The sequence below is a fragment of the Rissa tridactyla genome, chromosome Z, assembly GCF_028500815.1.
Source record: "Rissa tridactyla isolate bRisTri1 chromosome Z, bRisTri1.patW.cur.20221130, whole genome shotgun sequence".
Classification (NCBI taxonomy): Eukaryota; Metazoa; Chordata; class Aves; order Charadriiformes; family Laridae; genus Rissa; species Rissa tridactyla.
This window is the reverse complement of record NC_071497.1, coordinates 31,829,466-31,848,495: the sequence shown is the minus strand read 5'-3', so window position 1 is coordinate 31,848,495 and position 19,030 is coordinate 31,829,466. Positions and strand designations below refer to the sequence as shown.

The window sequence follows — 19,030 nt, the reverse complement described above, 5'->3', positions numbered from 1 at the left end:
TTTGAGTACAAGTCAATAGAAAAATAGAAAGTTTAATATTTGTACTTGGCTGTCTGGTTGGAAGTCAGTTTTTTTGAAATGGCTGTCAGATGAGTGGCATAGGTGAATGACTTGGATTCACTAAAAAGATGAAGCCCTGAAGTTCAAAGAACCTGGAACTTACACGAAGTCTAGCGATGCCACTCCGCTATGTTTGTGCAGGCCACCTGTTCCCAAGGGGAGTGAATTTCCACCAGAGCAGGTGCAGGAAAGAGGTGGTAGGAAGGTATGGAACACTGAGATTCCCACAAGAAAGGAAACTAAAAGGCCTTGGCTAGCTTAGCTCATAGGCTGGGAGAAAGATTTGATAATGCTGTAAAAATATTTTACAGTGATAAGCACCATGGGAGGTGGGAAGGCTATTCATGCTGGAATTGTAACACGTTCAGTGTGGGAACAAATGGGTATTAATAGGCCATGAATTAATTTGGGCTGGAAATTAGGAATGGGCTTCTAACATGAGAATAAACTTTGTAGCAGCCTTATGGTAGAAGAAGTAACAAACGACCTTACTTGGCTTCAGCTTAAGGTGCATCAGATTCCTGATGAAGATTGTGATGTGGAAGGCGGATACATGGCTTGATGTCTCAAGGGATCCTTTTCAGTTTTATATTCAGTTTCTCTATAGATCTCAAGAAGTTCAGAAATTTATCTTGCCTGTGTGGTAGAGCCTGTGCAGTTATACTGGAAGTAGTATACTGTTCTGGTTTTTTATTAGGAGTTATGGGCTGTTTCTTTGAATCAACTAACTTTTTTCCTCTTCTGTTTTAGAATAGTATGTGAGGTAGGAGAAATGGAAACTGGTGTGTGAGAGGGAAGGGAGGGATTTTGATCCATGTACTGAACTATGGGAACTACTTACCTTGATGGAACCCAATGTGTCCTGCTTACTTAGCTGGTTAAAATAACTGTAGGGAACAACTGTGCAACTTATCACGAGCGGTTTCATATAACTCATTTTTTTGGATGCCCAGCTAGTATGCAGTTAGGGACTGGTATTTCTTTGGAAGACCTCAATTTTTCAGTTAGGAGTTGATCAGATCTGTCTCTTAATCAAGCAGTCTGCATGGCATCTATTCTTGAGGACATTGTGTTCAGTACAGTCCCTAAATAGTAGGGAGAGTTTCGCATCTAAACTTATAGGGGGCAGAACGTCTTGTAAGTTGGTCACTGTCCTGTGTAAGTGTGCTGTTTCTAAATCTTTAAGGTGTTTGCAGATGAATTAATGCTCATTCTTGCAGGTGTTGGCATAAAGTATAGGTTCCGTTTATTCTGCTGCAAAATTTATTAGGGCAGAAGAAGAATGAGATTCTCTGAGGACTGAAACACATTTTGAACTCCGGTCGGGTGAAATAAAGCTAGGTAGCCTGGAGGTTTGGTTTATGGATCTGTGTGTTTTTGAGAAATATGTCATAATGTTATGGGTGCAGAGGTTGACTGTATATCTTAAACCTGCTTTCTAAGTTTGACAGATCAGTGTACTGGGGTGTCCTTTCCGAAAATTAATTTTCACTTAATAACCTTGAACTGATGGTGATGCTGAAGTATAGATTTTCAGTGACCTAATTTGCTAGAGGCAAAGTTTAGGATGTTGCTTTTCTCAGCAGCTCACTGTTCCAGTAGCTGGAAGATGCAATTGCCTTTCTAAAGAGCAGTGAGAGGGCTTCTCTTACCTTTTTCGTTCCCTCTCCCCCCCCCCCCTTGAAAAAGGAGCATTTGCATTTTAAATCAAAATGAGGGTGGTTAAGGCTACTGTGTCTGATTGACATACAGGGTGTTTAGGAAGCGCTTTTAGGTATTCTTTTCTGTTGGCAGAATTAAGGGCGCACGTTATCTTCTCGTTAGTGGGTGCTAAGTCTTCAGTCACACCAGGTAGAACTACAAGAGGAAATTTTATGCCATTAGCATGTTACTGCTAAATTGGAGGTATCTGACATCCGTTCCTTTTTTTATTCTGAGAGTTACTGTTGTATCCCCTAGAAATTGTTTCTGGCCTCTTACCCTAGGCTGTGATGAAAGCCAAAAGAGCAGGCAGGCACTGTTTACAAAAACTTTTAGCCTGAGTGTTTCTTGAACTTCTGTCTCTAACAGGAGAATGCTGATGTCTGCAGCTGACTGTGTTCTCATGCAGATTCAAGCTACAGTAGTTAAGAGTTGGCCTTAGTAGAAGTCCTTTTAGCTTTCTCCTTTAAATAGGAATGATCACTTAAGTGGATTCATTTGAGATATGACAGATTCCCTTATGTAATTAATATTCTGTATAAAACAGTTAAATAATGTTCTGAAATGTGTTTTCTGGAAGTTACTTGATTTTTTTTTGTATTTTCAGTTTTATAGGAACAACTTGAACTACATTACAGAATTTTTAATTAGTAACTTGGAGCTCATGATGTGTTAAGTTACTGTCAATCATGATAACACATAAGATATTATTGTATGGTAATAGTTCACAGTAGAGTGAATGTCCATTTAAATGAGAGGCCTATATTAATGACCTTAGCCTTTGCAAACAGTGTGTCTATGGATATATTTAGTGAAATACTGTAAATTAGCTGAGGTATGTGAAGCTTAAATTTCTTTTAGATTTTTGTAAACTGTCAGCTGGAAAAATGTGCCTGAGAACTGAAGTAATTTGTGTTTGAATTTAGTATATTACCTGTTCTTAAACTGATGGACATATATGGCAAGTACAGAGAAAAAAGATGACAGTACTGAAAACTGTAACGGCCTTCTCTTTTCAGCACTTCCAGTTCTTTCAACTTTCTTTAACCAGCTAGTCATGGCCACTGTATTGTCAGGCTTTAGCCAAAGATTGCATCTGTTCTTTGAGGAGCAAATGTGTAGCTTGTTCCTATGTTCGGTACCTCTGTGGTTCATGACACCTGCTTCTGTAGGACCTCTAGGGATGCCTGGGACCAAGCTTGCACAGCTGGAGTCACCATGCTCCAAACAAAGGCTGTGGGCACCATCAACTCGGCATTCTGCTCCTCCCGACTGCTCGCAGCCCTGCTCCTGTCAGAAAGGGAAGCAGAGATAACTGCTTTCACAGAACATGGTAATGTTATTTGCATTAAGAAGAACTACTTCATCAAGGCAATAAATACCAAACTCCTTCATGTGGATCCAATTATTGCATAGTAATTAATGTATGTGTTCAGTCTGTCATGACCTAAACTACAACATTAATAAAAATTATGTTAGGAATGGGATCCGAAGGGGGTTTTTGGACTGTGAAAGGGGATTCTACAGCTGAAGTGTGATCTCTTGAATGTCCATGGGGCTGATACTGCCTGTGGCTGCTGAGTTACTTTTCACAGGTGTAATATTGTGGAACCTGAGGGTTCATGCTCAGTCAGGGTAGGAGTCTAGCAGGCAGTGCATGCAGTACTTCTACTGGACCTTGTGTATTAATAGTGTATATAGGATAACAGTAACTTATAGGTAAGTTAACTCCTACTATATATAGGCCAGCAGAAGCTGTGTGTAGTAGAACCTGAATTCAGTCTCACTAAAGGAAACTGTAAACATCATGATGCTGTAATGGGACTTAGCTTTGCATCTTAGGCACGGACATTTTTGAGGAACAGATATTTGAAGGATCCATGAGGACATTGCATATTTAGCATTGTTACTGTGGAAATGAATAATGATACCTCTCTGATACCTCAACTGCCTAGACTCTTAGAATGAGTGTTAGCAGTATAACTACAGGTATCACTTTGATTAGTGCTGGCTGCAACTCCGGTGGAGCACTGATTACAATCGCGGACCAACAGAGATTTGCATTGTCCCATACATGGTCATATCAAAGAACTGGAAAGTCAAGGGGTGTTGCATGAGTTCATTCACCCTTCAACAATCATGTCTAACTTGTGTGAAAACACAGTGGGGATCAGAGATTAACTGTATACTATTGAAGTTTGAATATGAGGTGACACCACCTTCCAGTGCGGCAGTACCAGATGTGTTAGAACTACAGTGTAATCTTCAAGCCAAGGAGAGCTGCTCCAGACCTGGTCCGATGCACAGCAGAATGACAGATCTCAGTGCACAGGGGGCTTTCTTGAGGTAGGGAAATGTCAGGGCAGCGGAGAGACCTGCCAGCATCTGGCAGCTCTTTCAGGAGATGCTGATGAGGCCTGGCCATTGCCAGAGCAACCGTGGCCACCCCCTGCCTATAAAGGCAGCCTGGGGAGTGCGAGTTACCAGGAGCGTGGCCAACAGAGTGAGCAAACAGAGCATGGGGTGTCAGTTTGCACAGCAGTTTGCGTGGCAGGGCACGCAGGGAGGGTGTCATTACCCTGCCAGCTCAAGATGTGAGTTCAGTTGATGGTCATCACCCTCACAGAAGGACCTGAGCTATGGTATTCAGCTGACAGAATGCAATGTCCTCTGCACTTGCCAGAATGGATGTGGCTGTGCAGACAGAGTTTCCACAAAACCGTGCAGCCATCCAGCTCTCAGGCTACAGGGTCTGCCAGAGCCTTTCACTAGTAACGCGGGCAGTAGTGAGAACAGCTGTGTGATGTGTGGCCAGGTGGATGATCTGCTCAGCTTGGTGTCACAGCTACAAGAGGAAGTAGAAAGGTTAAGGACCATCAGGGAGTCTGAGAAAGAAATAGGCTAGTGGAGCCATGCTCTGCCCTCCTTGAGACAGAAATAGGAACAGCCATCAGAAAAAAAACAAGATCAAGTGAATCCTGTATCCTTCCCCCCACCAGGCAGAAGGCAGTAGCTTGAAGGAAGGAGTGAATGGAGGCAAGTCTACGCTCAGGGATGCAGGCAAACCCCCTCCTTGCCTACCTTGCCTCACCAAGTGCCTCTGTACAACAGGTATGAGGCTCTGGATATGGATGGTCAATCATGGAGTCACTGGATGATGTGTATGCCCCTCTACTCTGCTCTGATAATGCCCCACCTGGAGTATTACGTCCAGCTGTAGGCCCCTCAGCACAGGAAAGACATGGACCTGTTGGAGTGGGTCCAGAGGAGGGTCACAAAAAGGATCAGAGGGCTGGAGCACCTCTCCTGTGAGGACAGGCTGAGAGAGTTGGGGTTGTTCAGCCTGGAAAAGAAGAGAAGGCTCCAGGGAGATCCTTTTGTGGCCTCTCAATACTTAAAGGGGGTTTATAAGAAAGATGGGCACAGACTTTTTAGCAGGGCCAGTTGTGAGAGGACAAGGAGTAATGGCTTTAAACTAGAAGAGGGTAGATTCAGACTAGATATAAGGAAGAACTTTTTACGCTGAGTGTGGTGAAACACTGTCCCAGGTTGCCCAGAGAGGTGGTGGCTGCCCCATCCCTGGAAACGTTCAAGGTCAGGTTGGATGGGTCTCTGAGCAACCTGATCTAGTTGAAGATGTCCCTGCGCATTGCAGGGGAGGTTGGACTAGGTGACCTTTAAAGGTCCCTTCCAACCCAAACTATTCTATGATTCTTTGTTGAATGAGACAGGAGACATGGTGACAGAGGATGGAGAGAAGGCAGAGTTACTAAATGCCTTTTTTGCTTCGGTCTTTACTGCTCAGGCCAGGTCTCAGGAGTCCCAGACTTTTGAGGTAACAGGAAAAGTCTGGACGAAGGAAGACTTCCCCTTGGTTGATGAGGATCAAGTTAGAGATCATTTAAGTAAACTGGATATCCACAAGTCCATGGGTCCTGGTGGGATGCACCCAAGAGTGCTGAGAGAGTAGGCAGAAATCATTGCTGGGCTGCTATCCATCATCTTTGAAAGGTCCTGGAGAACAGGCGAGGTGCCTGAGAACTGGAGGAAAGCCAATGTCACTCCAGTCTTCAAAAAGAGCAAGAAGGAAGACCCAGGAAACTACAGGCTGGTCAGACTCACCTCCATCCCTGGAAAGATGATGGAACAGCTACTTCTGGGCGTTGTCGCAAGGCATGTGGAGGAAAAGAAAGCTATCAGAAGTAGTCAACACAGATTCACCAAGGGGAAATTATGTCTGACTAATCTGATAGCCTTCTATGATGGCATGACTGGATGGATAGATGAGGGGAGGGTGGCAGATGTTGTCTACCTTGACTTCAGCAAGGCTTTTCACACTGTCTCCCACAGCATCCTCATAGGGAAGCTTAGGAAGTGTGGGTTAGATGAATGGACAGTGGGATGGATTGAAAACTGGTTGAAAGATAGAGCTCAGAGGGTCATGATTAGGGGCACAGAGTCTAGTTGGAGGTCAGTGAAAAGTGATGTTCCCCAGGGGTCAGTACTGGGCCCAGTCCTCTTCAATATATTCATCAATGACCTGGATGAAGGGATAGAGTGCACCCTCAGCAAGTGAAAAGATGCAGCTCCATTGTGAGTGTTGAAGTTTGGTTCATCCCTTTTGGACCAAGCATCCAAACTGAAAGGATTAGTCCAGTAAAGAGATTGATAAAGAAACACAGAAATAAAATCCGAGAGGAAGAGGGAGGAAAAGTGAGGAGAACAATGAAGGAAAAGGAGATAGGTAACACAGAGGTCTAGGACATCATTTACAGAAGAATAAAGTTAAGCCAGGACACATTACTGGCATGTGAAGTGGATGGCAGATTTTAATTATGCTGAGAATCACAAATCGTAGAATCACAGAATCACAAAGCTTAACTTTTGAATAAATATTTACCATTTAGCAGCTAAAAATACTGTTTCAGTGTATTTACTACTCAAGCAACCCTAATAGTGAGCTACAGTTTTAAAAATTAACAAAAAATGGTAATACTACAGCTACCTGTGGCACAAGTAGTTGCCAGCCAGATGAAGCTGTCAAGATAAAGACATTTTCATGTGCTTAGCTGGTTAAATAGCTAAGTATGTGCATCTCAATTGCAGCATTCCATGAAAAAAAGCTTATAAATACTCAGGGGAAAAAAAACCAAACAACTTTAGAAGATGGAGTTAGTTTGTAGTAATAAGATCGTAGCAGTTCGGTTGTCTTTGTTTTATGTATATTGGGAGTATCTGTCAGAAAGCAGGAAGAATCAATGTTTGTATACAGGCAGTTTGCCTTAAAACATGATTTCAAATGTATCAGTAAAGAAATGCTTCTACAGCAACATCCTTTATCTTCTCAGGATAGCATTATGCAGTTTTTCTGGAGAATATGGGCATTCTGATACATGACAACTAACACAGTGTCATTTGAGGTATTATTGCATGTGGTGCTCTGAAAGCGTGGACTATATGTCAGTGGTCTGCATATGCAAGTAAATAAGGCAAAATGCTTTCATGTACCGTCTTAAAATTGCTATGCAAAGCTCCAGAAATTACAGGGGAAGGGAAAGAGTTGAAAAACGAACAACTGGACAGTTTGCACAAGTCTTTGCATGGGCTTCAGGTCATTCCAGTGAGTTAAGTCGAATGTCATGGTGAGCTTACCAAAAACACAGGCATTCCCTGAAGAGTCATTATGATGAAGAAAGCCATCAGCTTTCTGTCATCAGCATGTGTACCCCCTGTATTCACAGAAAGAACCGGGAGGGGAAATGGGTCAGTAGATAAAAGCATTTTTTGCCTAAATTTCTCAATTTTTCACTGTGTTGTAAACTCATACCTAAAGACTTCTCATGGAGAAATTGCTTACCTCATTTGATTAAGCACAAGAGGTTATTTGGGAAGAGATTATTTGTGTGAGTGGTTACAATGACGTCTTTGGAAGACTGATGAACGTGACATGATCAAGATATGACTGAAAACTACTTTTTAGTATTTAAAACTTAGAACAAAGTATACTTAAATGGTTTGTATTGCGAAACTTTTTTTTTTCACTAAGACTTTTTCTGTGCTTTAGGTGAAGGCACTGAAAGAGAAGATTGAATCAGAAAGGGGGAAAGATGCTTTTCCAGTAGCTGGCCAAAAGCTAATTTATGCAGGTAATGGATATTCTGAAGATATTGTATCAGAATCTACCTTATTTTTTATATTCTTCTTTGACTTTGATGTGAATGTTAAGTCTTCTAAAGATTCTAAGTACTGAAATGCAAAAAAGGTCAAAAAACCCAACAAAACGAAACACAAAACCAAACCAACAACAAACCTCGTTGTTTAAGGGAATTCTTAATTTTGAATCAGAATTCTTCAGGTTTTAATACATGTGTGTCTGTTGTTATCTTTGCTCTTATAGCATGATATGCTAACAGCTTTAGTCCTGGCTAGGGTATGCTAGATGAAGTAGAAATAGCTTTTGTCAAAAGAAATCAGGATTTAAGCAGGTCACAGCTCATGTTCTGCATTAACTCTTGTCTTTTGTTCAGTTTATGCTGTGTATAGCTGAAGTGTTCCTGTATATACCTCAGAGAACTAAAAATCAGATTATTTATTTTCTTTTAAAAAAAGAAACCACCATCAAATCCTTGCTATACAAAGGTACTTTCAATACTTTTAAGCTCTGCCATTAGGAACGTGTATTATGTGCTAGCAAAATGCAAGTGAATGTTAGATAAAGACATGAAGTTAATCCATTCTGTCCCTCATAGAAAGATCCAGTTTTTCATTCTCTCTTCATGTCAGAACTTAAAAAATTCTATTCCGATACCCCCTTCTAGTGCTTTTTCCTCTCAAACTGTGCTTGAAAGAAACTTTGGTGGTCTCTTTACTTCTTCAGTGTGCTGCTTTGTAAACAGTATTGGTTTTCCACTTCTCATAAGCTAAAGCCACTGATCACAATAGAAATATGCTAATGGCAGAGAAGTCATGAGTCTCTCCATGTTTGTACGGACTCTTGGGACTATGTTTCTTAGCAGGTTTTATGTCCCTTGTACTGCAGTGAAGGGAAAGCACATCAAGAACCTGAAGGTAAAAGTCGCCTGTATAATCAAGAAATATGAACAAGGCAGAAGGGCTTGAGCAATATATGTAATTGTATGACAGTCTTAATACTATGTTTCTCTGATTAAAAAAATCAAGGGTTGTGTAAGATTATATGTGATGAGTATTTTCAGAAGCCAGAATTTATCTACAGCATTGTATGATCCTCACGAGCAGTAGGAAATGTAGGAAATACAATTTAGAATAGAAGACCATCCAAAGATTGTTATGTTTTTTTTTTCTTGGACAAGAGATACAAGAAGAGTGTATTGATGACATTTTCACTTTGCTTAAAATGACCTTTAGAATTTGTTGGATAGTTTGATAAAGCAGTATTGGTATCCCAACTGAACCTGATTAAAAGTATACCATTTGCTATTAAAAATGCTTGCAAATTTTGTTAAAAAAGATAATGCTCATCAGTGCTGAGGTAGATCTGTTTTAGGGTGAAGTCTAGAAACCCTGAGAGTGGTACATCCTCAGTAGATAGGATGTCTGCATATATACATTGTGCAAACTCCTTCCCCAAAGTGCCTGTAAACCAGAAACTTGCAAGTAAACCTGTGTAGGTTCTGAGTCAGATGTTGCACCATCTGCTACAGGTATTACTGCTATTACAGCACATATAATATGTTCATGAGTATTTGTCCTGCAAGACTGGTGGAACCAGTGGAGAGTAGGACAGTGGCACCTCGTTTGTGTTCCAGGTGCCATAATGTGTATGCACTGCTTGATTTCCTTGCAGTCATCAGGATGAGGATGTGTCCTGCTAGTTACAGCTAAGTGACGTATTCCACTGGCATCGAGAACGGTTGTGAAAATGTGCATTTTCCTCTTGAAATAGGGAAGCGGTCCTTGGCACGTCTTCAGAAAATCAATCAATTAAAATAGTTAAATATTTTCTGAAAATTCTGTAGTAGAAGTAGGTACTATAAAACTCACTGAAATACAGACTTAATTTTCTGATTTGTGGTACTGCCCCTAAATGAGCTTATCCTTAAAAAAAAAAGTTTATATGGTTTAATGTGTTTCTTAGTTCTTGTAAATTTAGTAAGGCAAATCTACTTTGCCACTGTACCATCTCTGCTTATGAGATGTCAGAAGTGGTAGCGTAACAAACAAATATTTCTGGTTTTGCCTGATGATTTTTTTTTCATCCTTCTATCAAGGTAGCAGGATATGCAATTGTTCTAGCTTTTTCTAATGCTTTGGCCTTCTTTTAAGAGCAAATTGTTAAAGTTGCAAAGTCACAAATTTATCTAATACAGATAAACTTGGTCTGTGGCAGAGAACTGTAGCTGGTTTAATACATCTGAAGGACAAATAGCAGATAACCAGGAAGGAATTTTCTTACTGTGTCTGGAGAATGTAAGCAGGTGTAAGTCACTCAGTTAAGCTTATTGTATGCTAAAGCCTTTTCTCTACATTATTTATGTCTGTGTTACAGGTCCAATAAATCTTTCTCTAGATTTAATGCTTCCGTTTTAAATTATTAGAAGCATCTTCAACACTTATGGCACTGGCCTTCAAGTTAACTAGTACTGCGAACATCATAGGAGGAAAATTACTTGTAGCTCTATTGCCAAACCTTAATAGCAAAAAAACTTTTTATAGGGTTATTAATGTTTATAAATCTGCATAAAACATGGTTTTGTGTGGGTTTTTTTAAATTGTGTTTATATGAGGGAATCCTAAGATCACTTAATTATATGTTAAATAACTTCTTAATTTGTATCTGTTTATTTGCCAGGTAAAATCCTTGATGATGATACTGCTCTTAAAGAATACAAAATAGATGAGAAGAACTTTGTGGTGGTTATGGTGACAAAAGTGAGTAGTCCTATCTCTGAAAAGGAAATTGCATCCATTCCATTCTTTTTTCTGATGTGATGAGTGAGTGTGTATGTCTAATCTTAAAACCAGTGGAATTTGGTCACATGAAATTTTGGTTAACAGTAAAAATAAATGCTTGTGCAAATAGATATGAAATATTGCTTCACAGTCCTAGTTTGCCTATGCAGATTGTTGTTGCTGTTCTGTGCTGAATGTTTACATCAAAGAAAAAAATTTGCTAGTGGCTGATTTTACTGTTTCTTCTTTCTTGTCTCGCTGTTATTTTTTCAGTGATATTATTAAAAGTAAGAAGGGAACCTGGATAGTTTGTTGCTAAGTCTTCTGTACACAGGGCTTCCAGTCTTGCCATGTTGCTTTTCAAAACTCATGGCTGTTTCATTTTAAGCTTGACAACTAGTAGAGAAAAGATACATATGCCAATCAACAAACCTGTGAGTTTTGAATGACTGCAATGACATATTAAAGGGAATGATTGTGACGTGAGGTATCTCTGCTCTTAACCAGTTGCCAGATTGCTTCCAGAATGAAGCCATTGGTTTTCTAGGCATTCCAGACCCTTGGTATCTGAATAAAACTGGCTTCGTCTCTGTCTTGAGACTGGAAGTTAATTTTGGAGCTAGAGGTCCTCCTTCTGACAAAGAAAACCTATATTCAGTCGCCCTTCACTTCTATCTGGAATTGGCTCATAAGATTCTCTGTTTGAACATAACTGTTATTGCTGTCTTCCTGAACAAACAGCATTCTAGTCCGTGGTTTGCCTGGAGAAGAGGCATTTATCAATACAAGAAAATACGTGCAGATGGGATTTCAGAGTACAGCTTTAATTTTGTTTATAGCAGAAGAAACACAGACCTGCATGAAGAACTACTAAGTACTATACCTTCTTATATTAAAGGACCTGTGTTTCGGGGTTAGGCATTTCTTCAGTGTTACGACCTTTTTGCTGAGTCTTTAAGCTCAGTTTCCCTTTCCTTGATTCTTTTCTGGATAAGACACGCCCTGTCACATAAGCACAGCTGCTGACTTTGTCTGATACTCAGATGTGTTTCAGTATTTTTCCTCGAATGCTTCTTAAAATGTTCTTTATTGTGCCTGTTATGTTGCAAACTATTCATTCTTAACCTCTCCTTTCCTTTCAGACAAAAAGAGGAAATACATTTTTCCTAGTTTAAGCAAACATTGTCTGAAAGTGATTCACCTAGAATAAGTAGTTGTGTTTGTTTAAGCTCAGCTATTTCTCTTGGTAAGGCGGAGATGGGGATCAGCCTTGTCAATCCTTAAGGATATTTGAAGGTAAAGGGCTACAGTGATACAGCTTTCGAAACTGTAATTCCATCCCTCAGCTGGAAAGTGTAGTTTCTATATAGTGGGATTAATACTGCATCCAAGCAAAATTCATGTTTCCAATAGAGATTTGAAGGTTAAATCACAATTATATACAGGTATTACCCATTCTGAATTTGTTGCCATAGATTTGGTAGTCCTTGATTCTGCTGAATTTTTGGTGCTCACTACAGAACTCAAGTATGTGAAATGTTATTTATGTAGTTCTTTGCATGTAAAGAGTGCATAAGTAAAACTTGTTGCAGGTTAAGTTTAAATTTTTTAGCATCTCATTTTCCAGCAAATAGCATTCATAATGAAATGTGATATCTGTCTTTATCACTTTTTACCAAATTTGAGTGGTGAGAAAACCTTATGCTTGTTGTGCATGTCAGATGTCTTTTGACAGCTGTTTTAGTTTCTTCTGAAAAATGTGCTTTTGTAAAACTCAAGATTGTTTTCACATTTCAGAGTATTGTGGTCTATAAATATTTAGATCTTATCTTTGCATTTCACTTCATACTCAAATAGCGTGACTGCTGAGGTGTCTAAATAAGTACTTTAGTGACACTATATCAGTTGCCTGTTTAAATGCAATAAAAGACATTATAGATTTAATGTTATGCTTGAAGTTGAAGCAGCAGTGCCAAACACAAGTGGTCTTAACAGAACTCAATCAATATGTTGACTATAGAAAGCATGGATTTAGGAGCTTTGTGCTGTGTCTGAATTCTGTTGTCCTCCTACAGCCCAAAGCAGCCGCTGGAGCCACTCAGCAGTCAGATGCTACTACTGCTGCGAGCTCGACAACCGCAGCTCCCGCACCAGCTACAGCACCAATCCCTGCTGCTGCCCCTGTGCCAGCTCCTGTCCCTCCACCACCAGCCCCAGATGTAGTTGCTTGTGAATCTACACCTGTGAGTGCTCCTGAAGAAGAGAACCCAGCAGAAAAACCACCTGAGGCACCGGCTACTGTCAGCCCATCATCAACTGACAGGTATCAATGAGCCTCCAAAAATGGCTTTCCTGTCCGTTTCTGTTGCTTCTAGGTTTGATTTTAAGTTGAATTTTCCATTACAGTGTTAGTCCAGTCATTTTCTCTGTTCTACATAATTTTTCTTCTTTCTTAACTGTCACTTCAGTCTGTGGCTCAAGTATAACATTACTGATGGCAAGAAGTGCCCCTCCTCGCTTACACCTTCCCCTGTGGGAATTGTGGTCTTGGGACTAAACATATGGAGTGGAGAGTTAATGACACAGGACTTGTGCTCCATTAGGCATTTCAGAGTTACTGTGGCACCAAGTATCTTTTCAGACTAAGGATATTCACCTACTTGGGGAATCTACTGTTCACAAAGCTCTTAAAGACTTTATGAGCAGGACAGGACACATCCCTCTAGACCTCTGGTTGTGTTTTGTATCATGTTGGTTGGATTTGAACCATAAGTTCTTTATTGCTGTAAGAGTCTCTTCATTTCCAGAAAGAACTTTTTCTTCCAAAATGTAGGATATAGTATTGCTCTTAATCATGTAATGTCTCAAAGCTACAAGCTTAATTGTTCTGAATGCTCCTTGGCCCATCTGCAGATAGCTGTGGGAGTTGGGATAGCTTTTAACCTCAATTCTTTACATTTAAGAAAATCAAATGGAAGTTAGAAGTTTCATCCCTGTTGTATACTGTGGCCTTTTTTTGCTCACTTTTAAGTTGATGAAGTATTGCATAGGATAAAAATGTTGTTAACTGTAATTTAATGGCCCTTGAAGTGCTGCATAACATCAAGTCTTCATTTTTCATACACTGGTTTTCAGTTATTTGTGTGTTATTTATGGGAATACTGGTGCACAAGACATACATTTTTGAAGTGGTTATGTTTAAACACTATCAAATATTGACTTGATGATAAGGAAACAAAACTTGAAATTGCCTCGTATCTTGAAAATGTCATCACAAATTTCTTGCACTAAATACCCTAACTTATGATTTAATTTTGCAATTCTGAGAAATGGACATCTTTTTAAAGTGGAATACAAATGAAGCTTCATTTATGAATCAAATAACTTTTTTAATGTTAATGGTTGGGGGGGGTTGCTGCTCAGTTTGTGCGGTACATTCAAAGATTAGATTAAATCTTCGATACTGAAACAGTACTTTCCAGGTTTAAAACTGTAGTAAAGGAGCCTCAGTGTACATACTTAACAGGAAGCAAGAGAATAATTTAACAAATACACTGTAGTTACCACCTGCCTTGATTTCAGTGAGTACTGCTTGTTTCTGATTTGCTTTAGAAGCTAATTTACTAAGGCTGGCAAAGATTTATCAAGCCGTGGCCAGGCAAGCTGGTGTCCTGTTTTGCCTTTGATCTTTTTTTAGTTGTAAATCTTACTAGTGATATACACCAGTGAAACATTCTTGTTGGAACAGATTTTTTTTTTTACATAAGAAAATGCATTGCTGTAAATGCCTTGTTAGATTTTAAGTGGCATCTTCTGAAAACTGATTCAAATTAATCTGATGATCTTTCACTTGATGATAGAAGTTGCCAACTCTTATAGCCTGATACGTGCGAGGTGGCTGCAGCTCCATGTCCATGGGCCTATCAAGCATCAATATTGAACATATATTCCCAGTACATACACACAATATGTATGTACTTATATATATATAGATACATATATATATGGCTGGCTGCCTATGTCAACACAGTCAGGGAGAAAACAGCACTCAAGCAACCATACACCTCCAGCAGTCTCATCCTGTTTCCCTCTGGCTACTCAGGGCAAAGCCCATTAGTGCAAAATACATATGTACAAACATGCAAATCAACAATATGGATTTCTCCAGTAGCTGGGCTTAGACAGCCTATTCTGATAGCTGGCTCCTAGATCTCCCAGTCTCCCAAGTTTTTGGTACTGGGGCGTGTGACTGCCTGAGCCCTGAAACCCTGTTCCAGTTGCTGATGCTCAGATTCCCATTGCACGGATACACATGTTACACATTGAAGATCCTTCCAGGAACTGGCTGTAGACATGCATTGAACCTGATAGCTAGATCCCTAGATCCCCTGGTCTCCCAGTTGCCTCATCCATGGACATATGAACAGGTCTCTCCACTAGCTGGTTGAAGCCTTTACCTTGCCAGTAGCAGATCCCCAGATGTTACAGTCTTTCCAGTAGCTCCTCTCTCAGACCCTCTGGTCTCTCCAGCAGCTGACTCTGACTTACAGCCATTCAATACCTGGCTCTCAAGCATCTTACCCTGCTCACTGTAGTCAAACTTGGTGCGTGCTGGTGATTGCACACATGTCAGCGTATGCATCCACACAGAGTATGCATGCAGTCTAGTCTCTTCAGTTGCCAACAGCCCGGGCATGTGGACCCCGGTGGCCCCTTCTCCAGTTGCTGGCACTGAGTCTTCAACAATGTCTGGTCTTTGCAGTTTTTGGCACTGCAGACACGTGGATCCCAGTGACTCATGCTTCCCTGTCCAGTTGTGAGCACGTAGACTTCCATACACACACATGCATGTAGAATAGAGAGACCTATCAGCATGAAAAATAATTAGAAAATAAATTTAATTAGAAGCCAGGATAGACTGGTGATCAGGTGCAGGGCATGGCCAGGCAAGTGCTGTTTGCATGTGAGTGGCCCTTTTTCTTCTCTTTTCACTCTCTTTACCCATGCTTTTCATCTGCAGGGTGCCTTGATGCTTCTTTTCCCTGCCTTGGGTTCTTCCCCTAGATATCCTATAATAAGTCTTGCACAATCCCCAAACGCTTTTTCCTGGCAGCCCATGTAGGTCATACCACCATATAGGCAGTAACACCCTTGGTCTGTAAGGAGGCCTGGAGACCCTCTCCCATTGACCCATCAGGGGCATCACCCTGAGACCAAGGGTCTGATGCTTTACATGGCATCCCTGGGAGGAGCCAGGAAAGGGGCACCCTTGCCTCTGTCTGAGTTAACTGGCGTTTCTCTGGTGTTGTGCCTCTGTGTTCCTTGGTGTTCGTGGAGGTGAACCTTTAATCCTGTAATTTAACAGCTTTGATAACTTGAGATGGAGTAATTGCAAATGTTACCAATTTATATTCCTGGGAAAGCAGGATACTGAGATTTTAATAAGTGCTTACCACTGACCTCCTTGGGTCCTTATTGAGGTCAAACCAGTGATTATGGGGAAGCAGTTAGTGAGACTGCTTCCCACCTTTTAAAGCATTCAAGCAACCAGATGGCTAATCCCTGAGCACATGGGCAACAGCCAAACTATTGGGGGGTATGGGGGAAGGTTTGCCTTGTGTTAAAAACGGTAGCATTGAAAGTTTGTAAAATCTGGTCTCACTATAAGATCAAAAGAGAGTCTTTGGAAAGCTTTGTTGGTTTTTTAGAAACAAAAGGGGCTATTAAGAGTTACAGCTGCTGCTGCTGTTTTTGAAAAACAGAAAGTTTTCCAAAGTTTTGTAATTACCATTGCACTTGTCTTCATCTTACAGTACAACAGGTGATACATCTCGATCAAATCTTTTTGAGGATGCTATAAGTGCACTTGGTAAGTGGAGTGTTTTTTTAATGTAGACGTTATTTTGGTGCAGCAGAAACAAATGACGGATTAGCAGATGTTGACATTCTCTTCTGTATCTGTCATTGTTAAAGTTATAATCAAAGTACTCTTCTCTAAGACGTGAAGTTGGTATCTTAAAACCAGCATCAAGAACTTCTTTACTGAAGAATATTTCACTTCATATATTTTTATTGTGTAAAAGGAAGATCCTTATCATTCCTGTTTTTTCCCCCCGTTTGCCTTAGTTTCTCTTCTGACTATTCAGTTTGAAGTGTCTTGGATAGAAGACGAGACATAAATATGTATACACTTTTCTTTCCACCTTTACTTCCCAGTGTGCAGCTCTGATAAAATGGCTGCCTTTATTATTCACGTGTTACAGCTTTAACAGTACTGTCTTTTGACACATTTAGATTAGATAAATTCTCCAAATCTGCTGCTATCCGGGCTGGGGAATGAATGCCTCCATATACTTACAGTGAAATCACTTTTCTTTTCACAGCTTAAACGTTTTTGTTTCTCTCCCGTTGCGGAGTGGAGTGGAATAAACAGGGTAAAAACAGTAGGAAGTTCTGACCCTCACTTAACACTGATTCTGGTAGTAGGAAATTACTTAGGCAAAACCACAGCGCCTTACTCCTACTTCAATTTTTGGAGGGGATTTTTTTTATAGAGGATAGCAAATTAAGGCACAGAAATAAAGGGGAAGTGAGTTTTTTATTTTGTTTTATGTCTGTAAACATTAAGCTGCAGCTTGGTACCAAAAGTTAAAGAGTTTCACTTACATTTTTGTGTAGGGGTGTGTGGATATATTGGAGGCAGGTGTGGTGATTAAGCAGCCTGGGTGATTTAGGAGCAGTAGTAATGTTTTATGTGTAATGGTGCTAGCCAGCTTAGGTCTTATGTCATGACATACTGTTTAAAGAAATGTGTGAGCTGATATAGCTGATAGATACTGTAGGAGACGACCAGTCGAGTTCTGTTAGATTTTTTTGAATGACTGCTGCTACCAAAAGTGCTGCAGGCTTAATTAACCATTCATTACACCTTAGTGACTGAGACGTGTTCATCACAAATACTCATGTTAACAGTAATGACCAACAAGTTTAATTAAGCCGGTGGTGTTGATTCAGTTATATTCAGAATTTTAAAAAAATAATCTCCTTTGAATGTGGCAGGAGAGCATCACCTCACTACCCATTTTGTATGAAAGTTCTTGGCGTGGTATCTGGTTGAGTAAACCCAAGTGTCCCTCACAGTTTGGAAATATGGAGTGTAATTTCCTGGGCAAGCATACTGCAAGGGTTATATGCCAAAAAATTTTCAAAGGCAATAGGCATGAACTCTGTGGTTCTTTTTCTTTAGAAACTGTCTTGAAAGGAATTTGCTTGCACAAATTAATGTAGTGTGTTTTTACATCCTAAGTAGGATACTAGGCATGTTCTTACTGTGGGTTTTCATTTGCATTGTGTGAAGATAATTGACTTAACTTTAAAAACAGGGATTGGTTTCTACTGAATTGCTTTTGTTTTCAGTTAGATACGCTGACTGAAATCCAATGTGGCTTTGTGTGCTACATGAAGATCTGCACGTCTTGCAGTTCCTGTGCAACCAATATCTTTCACTGGAGCAGCCCAACCTTTCTTTAGGGCATGGGACAAGAGTTATTCTGGGGAGTGTGATGAACTGGATTTGAAAGTTAATCCGTCTTTAAAATGTTACTTGAAAGACAAAAGCAAAGAGCAGAATCAGTTCAGCATTGACTTCGTAAACATTCCCAGTAGCGCTATGTAGAGATAGCCCTGACTCTCTATCGTGACATTGCTGGTGTGCAATTCCTGAATTACTGTTCTTGGTTCTTGCATTTGCATGACTTGTGTAAGTAGACTGTACGTGGAGTACATGTGCCCAAATTCGCAGTAATTCTGTTTCCTTCTTTGGCTTTTAATGATGGCTTATGTAGCAGTCTGTCCAGAGCAAGTCGATGTTCTTGCATCTTTTTCTTCTGAATCAAATCTTTCATACTGTTCTGGTCTCTACCTAGCTTATATTGAAAGAACACTATAGAAATGTTTAACTAGTAGTTAATTAGATCAAAAGGTGTTCTGTCTGCTGTTTACCTTGATTAGTTTGTTAGCAACAGTAAGGGTAAACTAGTGCTGTGTAGAGCAGTAAGTTTAGCAAATCACTGTGTTGGGACAACGGTTGGCTTGGCTTTTTTGTTTCTGTGAACAGTATCTTTAAAATGAAGTTTAGGTGATTTTGTTTATGTCTTTGAAAAAATAAAGTTAGATGTAAAACGATTGATCTTGTAGTTGTATATGAAGACATGATTTTACTATTCCTTAAACTCAGGTTGGCACTATTATTTTGAAGCCTGAACAAATAAATACGCAAATTAGTCAAGGATTTATCTTACACATAAAGCACAACTATCCTTGGGCTGCGGTTGTTTTA

General features: G+C 40.1%; 1 protein-coding gene across 1 annotated transcript in view; it reads left to right on the top strand.

Moving 5' to 3' along the window:
* The window catches only part of RAD23B (RAD23 homolog B, nucleotide excision repair protein), a 39,356-nt gene that overhangs the window by 8,342 nt on the left and 11,984 nt on the right, over positions 1-19,030 (top strand). The window contains exons 2-5 of the mRNA XM_054185128.1: positions 7,826-7,907; positions 10,592-10,671; positions 12,768-13,015; positions 16,506-16,561. Of these exons, the coding sequence (XP_054041103.1) occupies positions 7,826-7,907; positions 10,592-10,671; positions 12,768-13,015; positions 16,506-16,561 (466 nt within the window). The remainder of the gene's footprint in view (positions 1-7,825; positions 7,908-10,591; positions 10,672-12,767; positions 13,016-16,505; positions 16,562-19,030) is intronic.